This window comes from Rhinopithecus roxellana, chromosome 8 (assembly GCF_007565055.1).
Source record: "Rhinopithecus roxellana isolate Shanxi Qingling chromosome 8, ASM756505v1, whole genome shotgun sequence".
Classification (NCBI taxonomy): Eukaryota; Metazoa; Chordata; class Mammalia; order Primates; family Cercopithecidae; genus Rhinopithecus; species Rhinopithecus roxellana.
Window position 1 is genome coordinate 49,359,357 of NC_044556.1, and position 14,737 is coordinate 49,374,093.

General features: G+C 42.2%; 1 protein-coding gene and 1 non-coding gene across 2 annotated transcripts in view; one reads left to right on the plus strand and one right to left on the minus strand.

Moving 5' to 3' along the window:
- Positions 1 to 2,153: 2,153 nt before the first annotated feature.
- Positions 2,154 to 2,225, minus strand: TRNAH-GUG. Its single transcript has one exon. It is a non-coding gene; the product is annotated as a tRNA-His (tRNA).
- Positions 2,226 to 6,956: 4,731 nt separating this feature from the next.
- LOC104678682 (myomegalin-like) overlaps positions 6,957 to 14,737 on the plus strand; it is a 38,803-nt gene continuing 31,022 nt past the window's right edge. The window contains 2 exon segments of the mRNA XM_030934920.1: positions 6,957 to 6,992; positions 12,678 to 12,872. Coding sequence (XP_030790780.1) covers positions 6,957 to 6,992; positions 12,678 to 12,872 — 231 coding nt within the window.

Here is a 14,737-nt window from a genome sequence, read left to right on the forward strand (position 1 = left end):
GCACAACTTGACTTTCAGACTCACTCTAAGCTGTTATAAACAAGGCAGTGTGCAAGTGGCATTGGGAGACACTAGTACATCACCAGACTGACTTGGGAGACCTGAAATTGACCCACAGATATATGGTCCATAGGTTTTTTGTTTGTTAATTTTGTTTCATTTCCTGAGACAAGGTCTCACTCTGCTTCCCAGGCTGAAGGGATCTTCCTGCCTCAGCCTCCCAGGTAGCTCATACTACAGGCACATTTTAGTAGACATGAGATTTTGCCATGTTGCCCAGACTGGTCTCCAACTCCTGGGCTCAAGTGACTTACCAGCCTCAGCCTCTCACAGTGCTGGGATTACAGGCCCGAGCCACCATGACTAGCCACAGGTTTTCAATAAAAGCAGTTCAATGAGGCAAAAGAAATAGTTTCAATTAATGGACTTTCACATGGGGGAAGAGGGAGACCAAAAAGGTTATTTCTTCCTCACATTACACTCGAAAGTAACTTGAGGCACATTATAGACCAAAACTTAAAAGCTAAAGGTATAAAGCATTTCAAGTATACTTTGTGACTTGTTAGTAGATGAGATTTATTAAACAGGGCACAGAAAAAAACATGTAAAAAGGAAAGACTTGATAAATTCGATTTCATGAACATTAGCCATATCTTCTCATCAGAAGACGCCACATAGAAAATGAAGAAACAAGCCAGCCTCAGATGAGGAGAAAATAGTCACAAAAGCTATTTGACCCCCAAACCCTGTAACTATAATGTATGGTGAGATCTTCCTAACTGGAAATTAAAAAAAAAAAATCAACCCAAATGTGCTAGATGGGTAAAAGACTTGAACAGATACTTTAGAATAAGAGGTACACACATGGTCAACAAAGCACATAAAAGAGTGCTCAATATTATTGGCTATCAGGAAAATGGAAATTAAAACCACATTGAGACACCACTATAACTCCCAGTAGCATGGCTAAATTTATAAGGAGAGGAAATATCCAATTTTGGAGAAGATGAAGAACAACCACGACTCTCACACGTCATTGGTGGAAATGTAAAATGACACTACTACTTTGGGACAAGTTTTGTCAGTTTTCATGAACTTGAACATATCCCACTCTTTGGTATTCATAATTCTGCACCTAAGTTTTCCCCCAAGAGACATGAAAACAGACACCCTCAATATCTGTTTTGGGAAGAATGTTCAAAGCAGGTTTATTCAGAACAGCCAATACCGGTTTATTCAGAATAACCAATACCGGTTTATTCGGAATAGCCAATACCCAAATGCTCATTATAGGGGTAGAGGTGGGGTGGGAATGGCAAAAAAAACTGTGCTATTTCCCTGCAATGGAATACTACTCAGCAATGAAAGAGGAATGAACATGTGCAACACTCAGCAATGGATAGAGCCAGAGACATTATACAGAGAGAAAGAAGCACATAGAACAGAGTAGATGCACTGTGATTTCATCTACGTGAAGTTCTAGAAGAAGCAAAGGTAAAGTGAAAACAATCTGGAGAGTGATTGTTCACAAATAAGGCAGAGAACAATGACAATGATTTTTATAATTCTAGTGATTACATTATTGATTGAATAGTCAGTAAATCCAGGCATGTCTGACAACAGCAGTGTAAGGCAGAGTTCGCGAAGTGGCCCATCCTTCCACAGAAAAATGTTGAGGCACATAAAATTTAAGATACTTACCCAAGGTCAGGCAAGGGCTGAGGTAGATTTTCAACACAGAACCTGGGTTCTTGGACATAGATTAGACTGCACCTGTCCACTTTTCTGTGTCAGGTGTCTCTGGGATTCTCAGCTGTACCGGAGGAGAGAGAGAAGGACAGAGAAAGAGACGCAGTAAGAGAGGAGTAGGGAAGAAATGGAGGGAGGCACAGGGCCCTTAGGTGTTGAACAGCAGAGAAGTAACTCTTGCCAGTGTGTTTACACTATAGAGAAGCTTTCTGGGGATCAGGACATTAGTAGATGCTAAGCTTGCTGTGGTCAGGAGATGTATTTGATATGCCATAGATTTAGAAATTAAAACGGCACCCTAAAGTTGTTGGAAGAGAATGTTGCAGAAGACATTTCTGCCTTACCCTGACGCGCCTGGTTGCGGGGAGCAAAATGGACCAGGTGACTACCTGGACGAACAACGTTGCCGTGACTCGGATTCGAACCGAGGTTGCTGCGGCCACAACGCAGAGTACTAACCACTATACGATCACGGCGAGCCACAAGCCAAGCGGCGATTCCTGCGCTTGCTCTAGCAGTTTTGACGTCAATACATTTCGATTATTAGGCGGCTTTGTTCCCAGCCAGCCACAGGGGGTTCACGTTTTTCTCCCTTTCATGCCCGCTCTGCTTTTCCCTCCCTTCCTCCCAATCCTAATATGGGACGAGAATAATTCTCATCTCCTCCACTCCAGCCTGGGCCTCCCTGCACCGGCCTCTCTTGGGTGGTCTCGCTGTCCTCATCTGCACCTCCTCTGCTTCTCTCCCGCCTCTCCGTATTTCTGCTTTTCACCCTTTCTCTCTCCCGCCCCACCGACCGAAGCCGAGTTGAGCAAGTGGGGCTCAAGCGGCGTAGAGTCGGGTGAAGGCGGAGCCAAGAACGGGAAGAGCCATCACTAGAGCCCACGGGCGTTCTGCTTCCTTTGGGAAGTCGCGAACCCGGGCTTTTCCCCGGACGCTGGCTCTGACGCCGGCGAGCGGCAGGACGGGGCGAAGGCCATTCCGCTGCCCTCCTAGCTTCGGAATCATTCAATGCACGGGTTTCAATCGTAGCCGGCAAGATGCACCTCTCCGGTTTTCTAAGGCTTTGGAGCCTGCACAATTGTTCTACAAAAGGCAGTGGCTCCGCCTAGCGTTGGATGGGCGCGTGCTCTGCAAAGTGAGGCCGGAGCGACAGTTGACTGTCCATCCGAGTGTCGCAGTCGGGTGGTGTGCTTGCTTCCAAGTTTGGAGGTGAGTGGTTCGAACCTGTCCTATGGAGCATTTCTTCCACTTTAAGAATGCTTGAACCGGTGGCAAGTTTCTTCTGTCCAGCACATGCTCCTGGAAATGCAGAGTGAGACCAACTTTACCCTCCTCTGTTCGGTGTCTCGCCTAGGACATGAGGACCTAAATCAAGGTCCTCCAGGATTCTGGGATCTCTCTCTCTCTCTCTCTTTCTCTCTTTCTCCCTCTCCCTCTCCCTCTCCCTCTCCCTCTCACTCCCTCGCGGCTGGAGTGATGATCGCCACCTCTTACTCTCTGGTTCAAGCAATTCTCCTATCTCAGCCTCCCAAGTAGCCGGAATTACAGGCACGCACCACCACCCCCATCTAATTTTTGTATTTTTAGTAGAGATGGGGTTTCACCATGCTGGCCAGGATGGTCTCTAGAGAGAGAGAGAGAGCCGGGAACAGTGGCTCACGCCTGTAATCCCAGCACTTTGGGAGGCCGAGGCGGGTGGATCACGAGGTCTGGAGATGGAGACCATCCTGGCTAACACGGTGAAATTCCATCTCTACTAAAAATACAAAAAATTAGCTGGGCATGATGGTGGGTACCTGTAGTCCCAGCTACTAGGGAGGCTGAGGCAGGAGAATGAAGTGGACTCAGGAGGCAGAGCTTGCAGTGTGAGCCGAGAGTGCCACTGACTGCACTGCAGCCTGGGCGACAGAGCCAGACTCTGTCTCAAAAAAAAAAAAAAAAAAAGACAAAAGTAAGAATGGTATTTCTTAGGTTTTCTTCTAGGATTTTTCTACTTTGAGGTTTCCGTATGTATTGTTTCATTGCAGGTGACAACCAACCAGAGACTACTCATTACAAGCCAAGAAAGGGAATTTATTGTTGCCAGGAAAAGCATCCAACACAAAAAAATTAGCAAAGGAGATTCCTGAGTGTCCCTTTCCATAAAGCATGCAGCATTATTCTCTGCAGAGTCCAGTAAACATTTTTCTGTAAAGGGCTAGAGATATATTAAATATTGTAGGCTCCTAAGCCAAGAGGCAAAAACCATGGTATTATGTAGGTGCACATATAATCAATGAGAAAACAAATTTCTATACCATTTTTGTTGATGAGATCCTAAATTAACAATAGTAACTGAGTAGAACCTCTCAGGTGGTAAATGTTCTTTGCATTGAGAGGCTAGATCTGCCCACCTAGGCTCCCTGGTGCAGCCCTCCCTTCCCTCCACAGGCCATTTCCTCCCTGCTTCCCTCAGATGAAGAGCTCCATGCAAAAGATGTACTCTTCTGAGAAGCAGTGAAGTGCTCCTGGGGCCCACCAAGGCCACACAAATCAAGGAGTGAGTGACCTCACCCTGGCTTCAGCTCAGAGTTGATTTTGAGATCACTTTTGCAAAATGGCATCTGTAGGGAGATCCCCTGAAACTATTGCTATGGAATAAAAGATGAAATGCTCCTGATTATTGTAAATACAAAGTTGCATGCAGGATTGTGTAAAGACAAAGACAATGCCAGGTTGGACTGCCAGAATGAGCCAACAGTGTGTGATGTGTTTTCCCCTGCAGAGAGCCTATGAAGGGATGAGCAGTCAGGGAGGTTTCACATCACCAAGATTCCTATCCCAGAAAAGCAGATGTTCATAGCTCTGGCAATGTAATGCCACCCCTGTGGAGAGCCTATAAACGGATGCATGAGGGATGCCTGTTCATATGGATAAGGTAGGGCTATAAATGCCCTCATCTTGCCACAGCTCTTCTAGGCCTCTTTAGGGTTAAGGCATACTCCCTTCTCAGAATTTCTGGTCTAACCAGTTGTCTAGTTTCACGTCCTTTTTCTATGGATTGTTTGTAACCAGCTTTTGCTGCAACTGTTACTGCTGATTAATATCTTGCTAATCATAGGTTATGGAAAGACTGTGTTTCTGTTTTAAGGCTCTGTTAGAAATTACTGATGCACACACTATATTGTAAATTCTTACCTCTGTATACTGTACTTCTGCATACAGACGTTATGTTAAAGAATTACTTCATCCCCGTGTGACCATCTCACCTCATAATCAAATGACCCTAATATCCCTCACTAACCTACCCCTGCCCTCACTAAACTTAATAATAAATGCTGGTATACCCAGTGCATTGGCAGCATCATGGGACCAGAAGGCAGTGACTCCCCTGGACCCAACTTTCACTATCTTGTGTGTGTCTATTATTTCTCAACCTGTCGATCTGCCAGGGAACAGAGAGAGCCCTGTTGCATTGCAGGCTGCTGGCCAGATCTCACAATAGACATCGTGCTGGGAGATGTCATCAGGACAAGGCCATAGACATGGCTGTCAAAGGAGGTGAGAGGAGAGATGTCCACGGGGAGAAGTGGCCAAGCACCAACACCTCTGCATTCAACCTCACAAAAGACCCAAAGCGATGCAGAAATGGAGATGGGGGAATGGAAACCTCTCTCAAGCAAGGATTTGAGGCCTGGTACTGATCTCTCCTCTTCCTCCTGCAATATGTTGCACCTGCAGTTTTCTCACGTAAGTTGATGGAAACTCCATCCTTACATATGCTCAGTCCAGAAATCTTAGAGTTTTCTTTGACTGCTGATCTGTCTCTCACACCATATAGCTGATTAGCCAAGAACTCACGTTATCCTGAACTGTCAGGTGTGGACCTTAATCCACACCAAACTTTTCTCCCTAGTTTGGGAACCTTGTCAAGTCATTTCTCCTGACAAAGACAAGAGGATTTCCTTGAAATTGCATGATTTCAGTCCTTCCTAGGTTCATTACTCAAAGAGCACTGTTTTGTTTGCTACCATTTCCCCCTGTTTTTATTTCATACCTGTTTGATCTGCACTCTTTCCTATATGTCATGCAAACCAGCTCAGGTGTGCTTTCCTAATCATATAATTAGCAATAATAACAGCCTTGGTAACAACTTATTTCTGGCCGCATCACCAGGCAAATGTCACAGGATTTAATAGGTAGAGAATCCGAGGATCATCCGTATTGCTTGATGTTATAGACTGAAATGTTTCCCTGTGAATTCATATGTTGAAAGCTTAACCCCCAAGTTGACTGTATTTTGAGATAGGGTTTTTAATGTGGTAATTAATGTTAATGAGGTCATACCAGTGGGGCCCTAATCTGGTAGGAATGGTGTCCATATATGAAGAGGAAGGGCACCAAAGAATCTCTCTCTTTCTCCGTGCAGGCACAGAGGAAAGACTATGGGAGGACACAGCAAGAAAGTGGCTTTCTGCAAACCAGGAAGAGAGGCCTCCCCAGAAACCAACCCTGCTAGCACATCCAACCTCACAAAAGACTCAAGGAGAACTTCTGGCCTCAAGAACTTTGAGAAAACGTCTGTTGTTAAGCCACCCAACCTTTGGTATTTTTCTATGTCAGCCTGAGCTGACTAATACCCTTGGTAGGTGGGCGGCATTCACCTTATTGGGCTACATGATGTGAAGTTAAAGTACCTTTAGCAATAGGCATCATATAATTTCATTGTATAGATATTGTGTCTTTTGCATTGATATTGCCTCTCTTAGTTGTATGTATATTGATGTATGGGGCTAGGATAACAAGACCAGTCAAAATAGGAAAAAAGAAAAGAAAGGTGGGGAAGATATCAAGTTCCATAATTGCATCCTCTACCCACATCCTGTTCTTAGAATCTTTTCCACTGGAGGCTGCACCTGTGTACCATCAAATTCAATCTGAGCACACAATTATTTATACAACCAAGGCAACTTTTCCTATTTTGCCTGTCACCTGCTTGGAGAAACAAGTACTTCATCACCAATTTGAATATTCACTGAGCTAACTGTTTGGAGGTTGATAAAAAATATGGCATCTCCCTGCACTGTTGTCTTCTCCTGGACCAACAATGCTGTCTGTACTCTGCTGGTCCCCATTTGACCACAAACTGAAGTCCCAGCAAATCTAAGCCTCTTGGGAAGCCTATTTTAAGACAGTCCCTATTTCAAACTTGTTTTAAGACTAGTATGCTGATTGAGAAGAAGGAGCCTCATTGTAAAAATGTAACTAGAGCTGGCATGAACCTGGGAGGCGGAACTTGCGGTGAGCATAGATCACGCCACTGCACTCCAGCCTGGGTGACAGAGTGAGACCCTGTCTCAAAAAAAAAAGCAATTTAACTGGAGCCATGGGTGATAGTTGTGAGTTTCAGTACTGGTCTGGGCCCAGGTTTCCCTTGAGCACCAAATGAATATGCTCCTTTGCAGGGATCTTCAAGGTGCTCATTATTTCTATCTCATAGCCTCAAAAGAAGTGATCAGCTAACAGAATTTGTGTACTATCCTGAAGAGAAATTAGTCTAGAAATAGAGAAGATAAAGAATTTATAAAATAGATTCTACAGTTGTTTAAGACGTAGAAAGCTGTAAGAGACAATTGTTCCACTCTAATGACAAGAGAAAGCTGTATGGTCTGCAAAATCATATTTGTTTTGATCCCACCAGAGAGAGCTGAAGTTGCAAGGCCACTAGATCAACTGAAGTCCAAAGCATGAGAAACCCCACTAAAGAAGGACAAACACACTGAACCAGTTTCCTTCCAGATAATGGAAGAAAAAGATGGCAGCCATAAATGTTGGTTGGAGAAAATCACTGCAGTTTTCATCATTTCTTAAAGGCCAAGTGTGAACTATTGTGACAGCTTAGAATCTACGCGAGTCCCGGATACCTAGCATGTTTTTGCCCATTTGCCAAGTCTTTTCCTCCCACATTTCCTGAGTACTAACAAGAAACATGTGGCAGGGAAAGAGAATTTCCTGAGCTTCCCTCAGTGGTGTAGGCATATAAGTCATGATCAGCCACCACCAGAGTACAGGCACAATACCTGGTCACTTCTCTCACATGAAACAAAAGGCATCTGCTACTGATGTTGGAGGAAGGAACACTTCCTACCCTTGGCCCCAGGTATAGGTCACCTGATGAGGAGAGTTAGACACAAAAGCTGTCTATACTAGACAAGGAGAGGAGAGTTGCTCTTTCCCAAGACTTCCCATTATTGAAAGGTAGAGTTCCATCACCCCAAGGGGATGTCACAGGAACACTAGGACTCAGGCACCCATGGCCTGGGGTTTGGTACACATTCAATGCAATCAGTAACTTGAGTTGGTTTCGATCAATCATTTGAATTGGTTGCAGATCCTTTCCTTTAATGAAGAAATACTCTCATATGGGTACAAAGTTTCCATGTTCGGGACAGGTTGGCCTTGTCCTTTAGAAAATTATGTGAATTGGGATTTCTCTCAACCTAGTTGTGTTTACCATTATTAAAATTAAGTGACATTTGGCCGGGCGCGGTGGCGCAAGCCTGTAATCCCAGCACTTTGGGAGGCCGAGACGGGCGGATCACGAGGTCAGGAGATCGAGACCATCCTGGCTAACACGGTGAAACCCCGTCTCTACTAAAAAATACAAAAAAACTAGCCGGGCGACGTGGCTGGCGCCTGTAGTCCCAGCTACTTGGGAGGCTGAGGCAGGAGAATGGCGTAAACCCAGGAGGCGGGGCTTGCAGTGAGCTGAGATCCGGCCATTGCACTCCAGCCTGGGCGGCAGAGCGAGACTCTGTCTCAAAAAAAAAAAAAAAAAAAAAAAATTAAGTGACATTCACTTGGATTAAGTGGTAATAAAAAAATGATGTGAGAATTTCTAGTGATTTTTGAACCCAAGCCTTGTATCACTGTTAGGCCTTCATGTGTGTGCTTGAAAACAAAATATGTACAAATATTGCACTGGCTTGAAGATTTTAGTGGTGAAAGTGACCTAATCAGTAATTGGTAGAAACCAATTTTGGAAATATGTGATTATGCTGTTTTAAAATAGCTGAAAAGAGGGCCTGGTGTGGTGGCTCATGCCTGTAATCCCAGCATTTTGGGAGGCCAAGGCAGGCAGATCACCTGAGACCAGGAGTTTGAGACCAGCCTGGCTAACACCCACCGAACACCGTCTCTACAAAAAATACAAAAATTAGCTGGGGGTGGTGGTGCACACCTGTAATCCCAGCTACTTGGGAGGCTGAAGCATGAGAATCACTTGAACCTGGTAGATGGAGGTAGAGGTTTTAGTGAGCCAAGATCCTGCTACTGCGCTCCAACCTGGACAACAGAGGAAGACTTTGTCTCATAAATAAATAAATAAATAAATAAATAAATAAATAAATAAAATAGCTGAAAAAATTACTGTATGTTTATTCTCACTTTGTCCTTATTTGTTGTATGGTGTTTAAAGAAAAGGAGATTATTTATCCCCACACTAAATTTCCAAAACTGTTCTTTTCATATACCGTTTTGTTAAACAATGGAGAGAAATGTTAATTGTCTTACTTTGATAAGTGTGGCATAGGCCCTGTCACATTTTTTATGCTTTTGGTCATGGTTCTGTGATTAGAATGCTGGCAATTAGGTACATGCAAGGAGTATTGTAACCACTTTAATACAGTGGTTTGAAGTGCTGCAGGCAGTAACTACTGGACACCAAATCACAGTGTTTTCATTTGTGACATGTTAGAGAGAAATAGGACTTCCTGCAGTACAAATGTCCTATTAACTAATCCCTATGCTTTTAGTTTACAGGGCTTTGACTCCTGGGTCTGGAAAAAGGCATCTACTCCTGCTAAATCTTGAACATTGATGCCAATCAATGCCTTGTCTTCAGGCTCTGGAGAAGATGACAACCAAAATGAACTGCTTTCATGAGACACAAAAGCAGAAATTGAAACCATTCAATCCATCTAGGCCCAACAATCCCACATGCACCTCTCTTCTGCCTCATGCCCTCCTCTTCCTCTAGGCAGAAGAGGTGGGCACATGAGATTTGTAAGAATGGAGTTTGAGGAATAATTTAGTTCAGAGATTTTCTCTTCTTTAATTTCCTTCCTTCCTTCCTCCCTTCCTTCCTTCCTCCCTTCCTTCCTTCCTTCCTTCCTTCCTTCCTTTCCTTCCTTCCTTTCTTTCTTTCTTTTTCTTTCTTTCTTTCTTTTGCTTTCTTCTTTTTTGTATTTTGGGTAGAGACAGGGTTTCACTACATAACAAAGATGTAAAAGCCAGCCAGGCTCACAATAGCATCAAGAAATATAAACTACATAGAAAAGATGTGAAAGCCAGCCAGGCTCGGCTTCAAATCTCAGCACTTTGGAAGGCTGTGGCAGGAGGGTTGCTTGAGCTCAGATGCTTGAAACTAGCCTAGGCAACATAGTGAGACCTCATTTCTACAGCAAATCAGAAAAATTATCCGGGTGTGGTGGTGTGAGCCTGTAGTCCCAGGTACTCAGTGGATGAGGCCCTAGGATGTCACAGGCCTGAGAATTCCATGCTGCAGTGAGCTGTGATCTTGCCACTGTACTCCAGCCTGGGTGAAAGAGTGAGATCCTGTCTAGAAACACAAGAAAAAAAAATGTGAAAGCCTGTATATTGAAGACTACTAAGTATTGCTGAGAGCAGTTAAAGACCTTTGGAATAGAGAATGTTCCTCCTTGCATTTCAAGATTGCTTTTGTTTTGGGGGGACACTTGCTATTTTGTAGGAATATGAAGTTCTTCTTAGCCATTCCTGTAAAAAAGGCCACTTTTTGATAGGATTGTATTGAATCTGCGGATTGCTTTGCGTTGTAGTTTTATCTTCACCATGTTACAACTTCCAACCCGTGGACAAAATATGTTTTTCCATTTATTTAGGTCTTCCTTAGTCTCCTCAAGCAACGTTCTGTAGTTGTCTGTGTACAAGTACTGCACCTTCTTGAGCAAATTTATTCCCAGGCATATTCTTCTTCCAGGTGCTGTTATAAATGAAATCATTGTGTCAATTTTTTTCTCAGATTGTTCATTGCTAACACAACTGATTGTTTGCTGAAAATTTGCTGAATTAGCTTACTAACTCGTGTGTGTGTGTGTGTGTGTGTGTCTCATGTCTATGTGCATGTATGTGTGTTTGCATTTGTATTATTTGCGATTTTCTGTATATAGGATCACGTCATCTGCAAATTGAGATCATTTTGTTTTCTTTTCAAAAATATTTTTTCTCATGTTTATTTTTGAAGGATTATTTGGCCAGGTATAGAATTGTAGGCAACAGTTTAAAACTATTGCACACTTCTTGTTTGTAAAGTTTCCTACGAGAAATCTTATGCCATCCTTATATTTAGTGCTCTGTATGTAACATGTTCTTTCCCCTTTTATTCCTTTTAGGATTTCCTTTTTATCACTGGTTTTGATGGATTTGGTTAAGATGTTCCTTGGTGAAGTTTTCTTCGTGTTTCTTGTTCTTAGGATAATCACAGTTCTGTAATATTTGAAGTTTATGGTTTCCATGGAGCTTCTAAATCTTTCATCCAGTATGTTTTAAGTATCTTTGTCTCTCTTCTCCACTACACGCCCTTCAGGGATTCCATTTAGCCCTATACTAGGGTGTTTAAAGTTTTTATGCTGATGGTCCTTTTAGTTTCCAAGTCATTTGTTACTGTGTGTTTCATTTATGTGAGTTTCAACTTCTATTCCCTCTAGGTCAATAATCTTCTCTTCTGCAATGTTTAATCCAGTGCCTTCTTCCATTTCAGACTGTAAATCATAGTTTTTATCTACAGAATTTGGTATTTAAAAAATCTTCAACCTCTCCATTTAATCAAAAAACAATTATAACTGCTCTAATGTCCTTTTCTGCTATTTCCAACATGTGTGTCAATTTTATCTAGATGATTAGATTTTTCATTATGTGTCATGTTTTCCTGCTTCTTTGGCTGCTTGATATTCTTTTTATTTTATTTTATTTTTTGGGACGGAGTTTCACGCTCGTTGCCCAGGCTGGAGTGCGATGGTGTGATCTCAGCTCACTGCGACCTCTGCCACCCAGGTACAAGCGATTCTCCAGGTACAAGCGGTTCTGTGCCTGGGCAAGTCATTGACTTTCACTGGGATTTTTTTTCCCATATCTAGAAACTTAAGTTGACAGTTAACTTTCTCAAAGAAGTTATGTGAGAATGAATGAGACCTAAACACTACCTCTTCCATCTGGCAGCTATTAACCTTTATTAGTTACGGTGTTCATGCTGGGGCAGGTGCTGTTTTCAGATCTCAATGGATATTCACTCATTGAATCCTCACAAGGCCATGAGGCACATTCTATTACCCCTGTTTTGTAGAGGAGGAAACAGACTTCTGAAGCTAAGTAACTTGTCCAAGCTAACATAGCTAATAAGTAGCAGATCCAGTATCAACCTAGGCAGTATGGCTCCTCCGTTTCCTCCACCATGTGCCGGCGGTTAGTGCAGAAATAGAAACCATCACTATGATAGGAAATACAGTGTTTAGTATTCCTTTCAGCTTATCATTTATACTTCCTCCTATAAAGTTACACCGGGGAGAAAACAAATAAATGAACTGAGTGTCCATTTATCCTCATCTAACATTAATTGTTACATGCCCTGAACAAATAGGAAAAAGACTTATTTCAGAAAACAATATGTATGTAAGTGGCCACCAGAGATAGTTTTCTGTATTGTTTGTATTCATTCCTGGGACATGTATTTAGAGACTTCTGTGTTCCAGGCCTGTGCTAGATCTGGTAAAACAAAAATGAGTAAAACATGATACTTACTCTCAAGAATCTCACACCTCCTTCTTCTATGATAGATTCTTATAAGCCCTTTGATATTTAGTAGAGGCAGTTCTTTCCTCCAGAAACTTACAGTGTCCTTTCTGCATTAGGATCTTAGTGCAACATTGCTGTGCAAACTTGGACCAGGGCAGAGTGAGATAACAGAGGAGCTCTGCCAGCGTCTACAGCGAAAGGAAAGGATGCTGCAGGACCTTCTAAGTGATCGAAACAAACAAGTGGTGGAACATGAAATGGAGATTCAAGGCCTGCTTCAGTCTATGCGCACCAGGGAGCAGGAAAGCCAAGTAAGGATTAATACACAGATCAGAAAAGTATCATGTAGTGCATTTATAGTCTGCAAATAGGAAGCATTTGCAGACTGTAGATGTGTGTATATTTATATATTTTACAGTCAACTCCGTTAGTTTCTTTCCTTCTATTTATTACCTAGACCACAGTTTTATTTATTTACTTATTTAGAGGTGGGAGTCTCGCTGTGTTGTGCAGGCTGGTCTCGAACTCCTGGGCTCAAGCAATCATCCTGCCTTGGCTTCCCAAAGTGCTGAGATTGTAGATGTAAGCTGCTGTACCTGGCCTGAGACCACAGTTTTACATTAATCATCAAAGTATGAAACATTTATTGAAAACCTTGCATTGGGAAAGGTGCCTAAACAATACATGTATCCATTAACTTCATTACATACATTTTCTCTTCCTTAATAATCTGATCATTTTGAGAGAAAGGAGTAGGGGTTGTGAGTGTTTTGATTTTGATTCTAAATTGTTAAGACTTGAGTGATATTTTGCATTTCCAGTCAAGGTATGGGAAAACTTACACTCAACATGTTTACTCTTAGTTTTTGTAAAATCTGAGTTATCTTAAGAGGGAAAAAAGATTGCGTTTTTCAGAGGTTATGGTGAGAATAAACAATCTCATAATAGTATGGGGTATATTAATTTCACAATATTTAAGAAGTAAATTCTCTTTTTTTTTTCTTTTGAGATGGCATCTCCCTCTGTCACCCAGCTGGAGTGCAGTGGCACGATCTCAGCTCACTGCAACCTCTGCCTCCTGGGTTCAAACAATTCTCCTGCCTCAGCCTCCCGAGTAGCTGGGATTACAGGCATGCACCACCATGCCTGCTAAGTTTTGTATTTTTAGTAGAGATGGGGTTTCACCATGTTGGCCAGGCTGAAATGTTGGATCATTCCTGGCCTCAAGTGATCCACCCATCTCAGCCTCTCAAAGTGCTGGGATTACAGGCGTGAGCCACCATGCCCTGCCCATAAGTAAATTCTTAATTTTTCCTCATTTCTATGTGTTTTAAGGCTAAAGACTCTTAGTTGACTTGTGCTGCATTTCAGATACCAGTAGCTCAGAATCCCCCCAGTCAGTTTTTAGAGGAAGATAGACTCTTTTTGGCCTGTTATTTGACCCCATAATATTTTCTTATGTTTCCTTACATTGTGAAAGGATTATACAGCACTGTTCTAATTGTTAGGCCCACTGAAGAAAGTACATATCTTGTTAGAAAGGTCCTGCTGTGTGCTTCAGAAATTGTTTCTAAAATAGACCTAACAACATTATTCTAAATTATTTAAGTCTTTGGCAAGAGGCTAGGATCTTTGTGTTTTCTTTTTAACCTCTTTGTGATTTGGGAGAATTTGTCTTTATTATACCTCAAAAAAAAATTATGCACTGCTGGTAATAGAATAATGGAGATGATGGAAATTACAGAAGATTTTTCAACTCAAGAAGATTAATGGTTGTATTCTTCTACATCTGCTTCTCTAAATTTACGTGCAAAAGAAATCACCTGAAGAGCTTTTTAAAGATTGCAGAGCTCAACTCCAGAGAAAGTAATTAGGAGGTACAGGTGGGGCTTCGGAATTTGCATATCTAACAAGTTTCCAGGTGATAGTGATGCTGCAGGTTCATGGACTGCACTGGAGGAGCACTGCTAAAAACTCTCAAATTCTACCAGAAAAAGAGCGCCAAGGCAGATAGAGCACAGTATATGTTTTGTATGTTATTTATTATGTTTTTCCCACAGTTTTCACAGATATTTTAATTAAATGATAATACCTCTAAAATGGTTATATTCAAATCTCCAAAGAGCCCACATTTTACTTACTGAAAAAATGGAAGTTTTTTTCATATTTCCCTTAG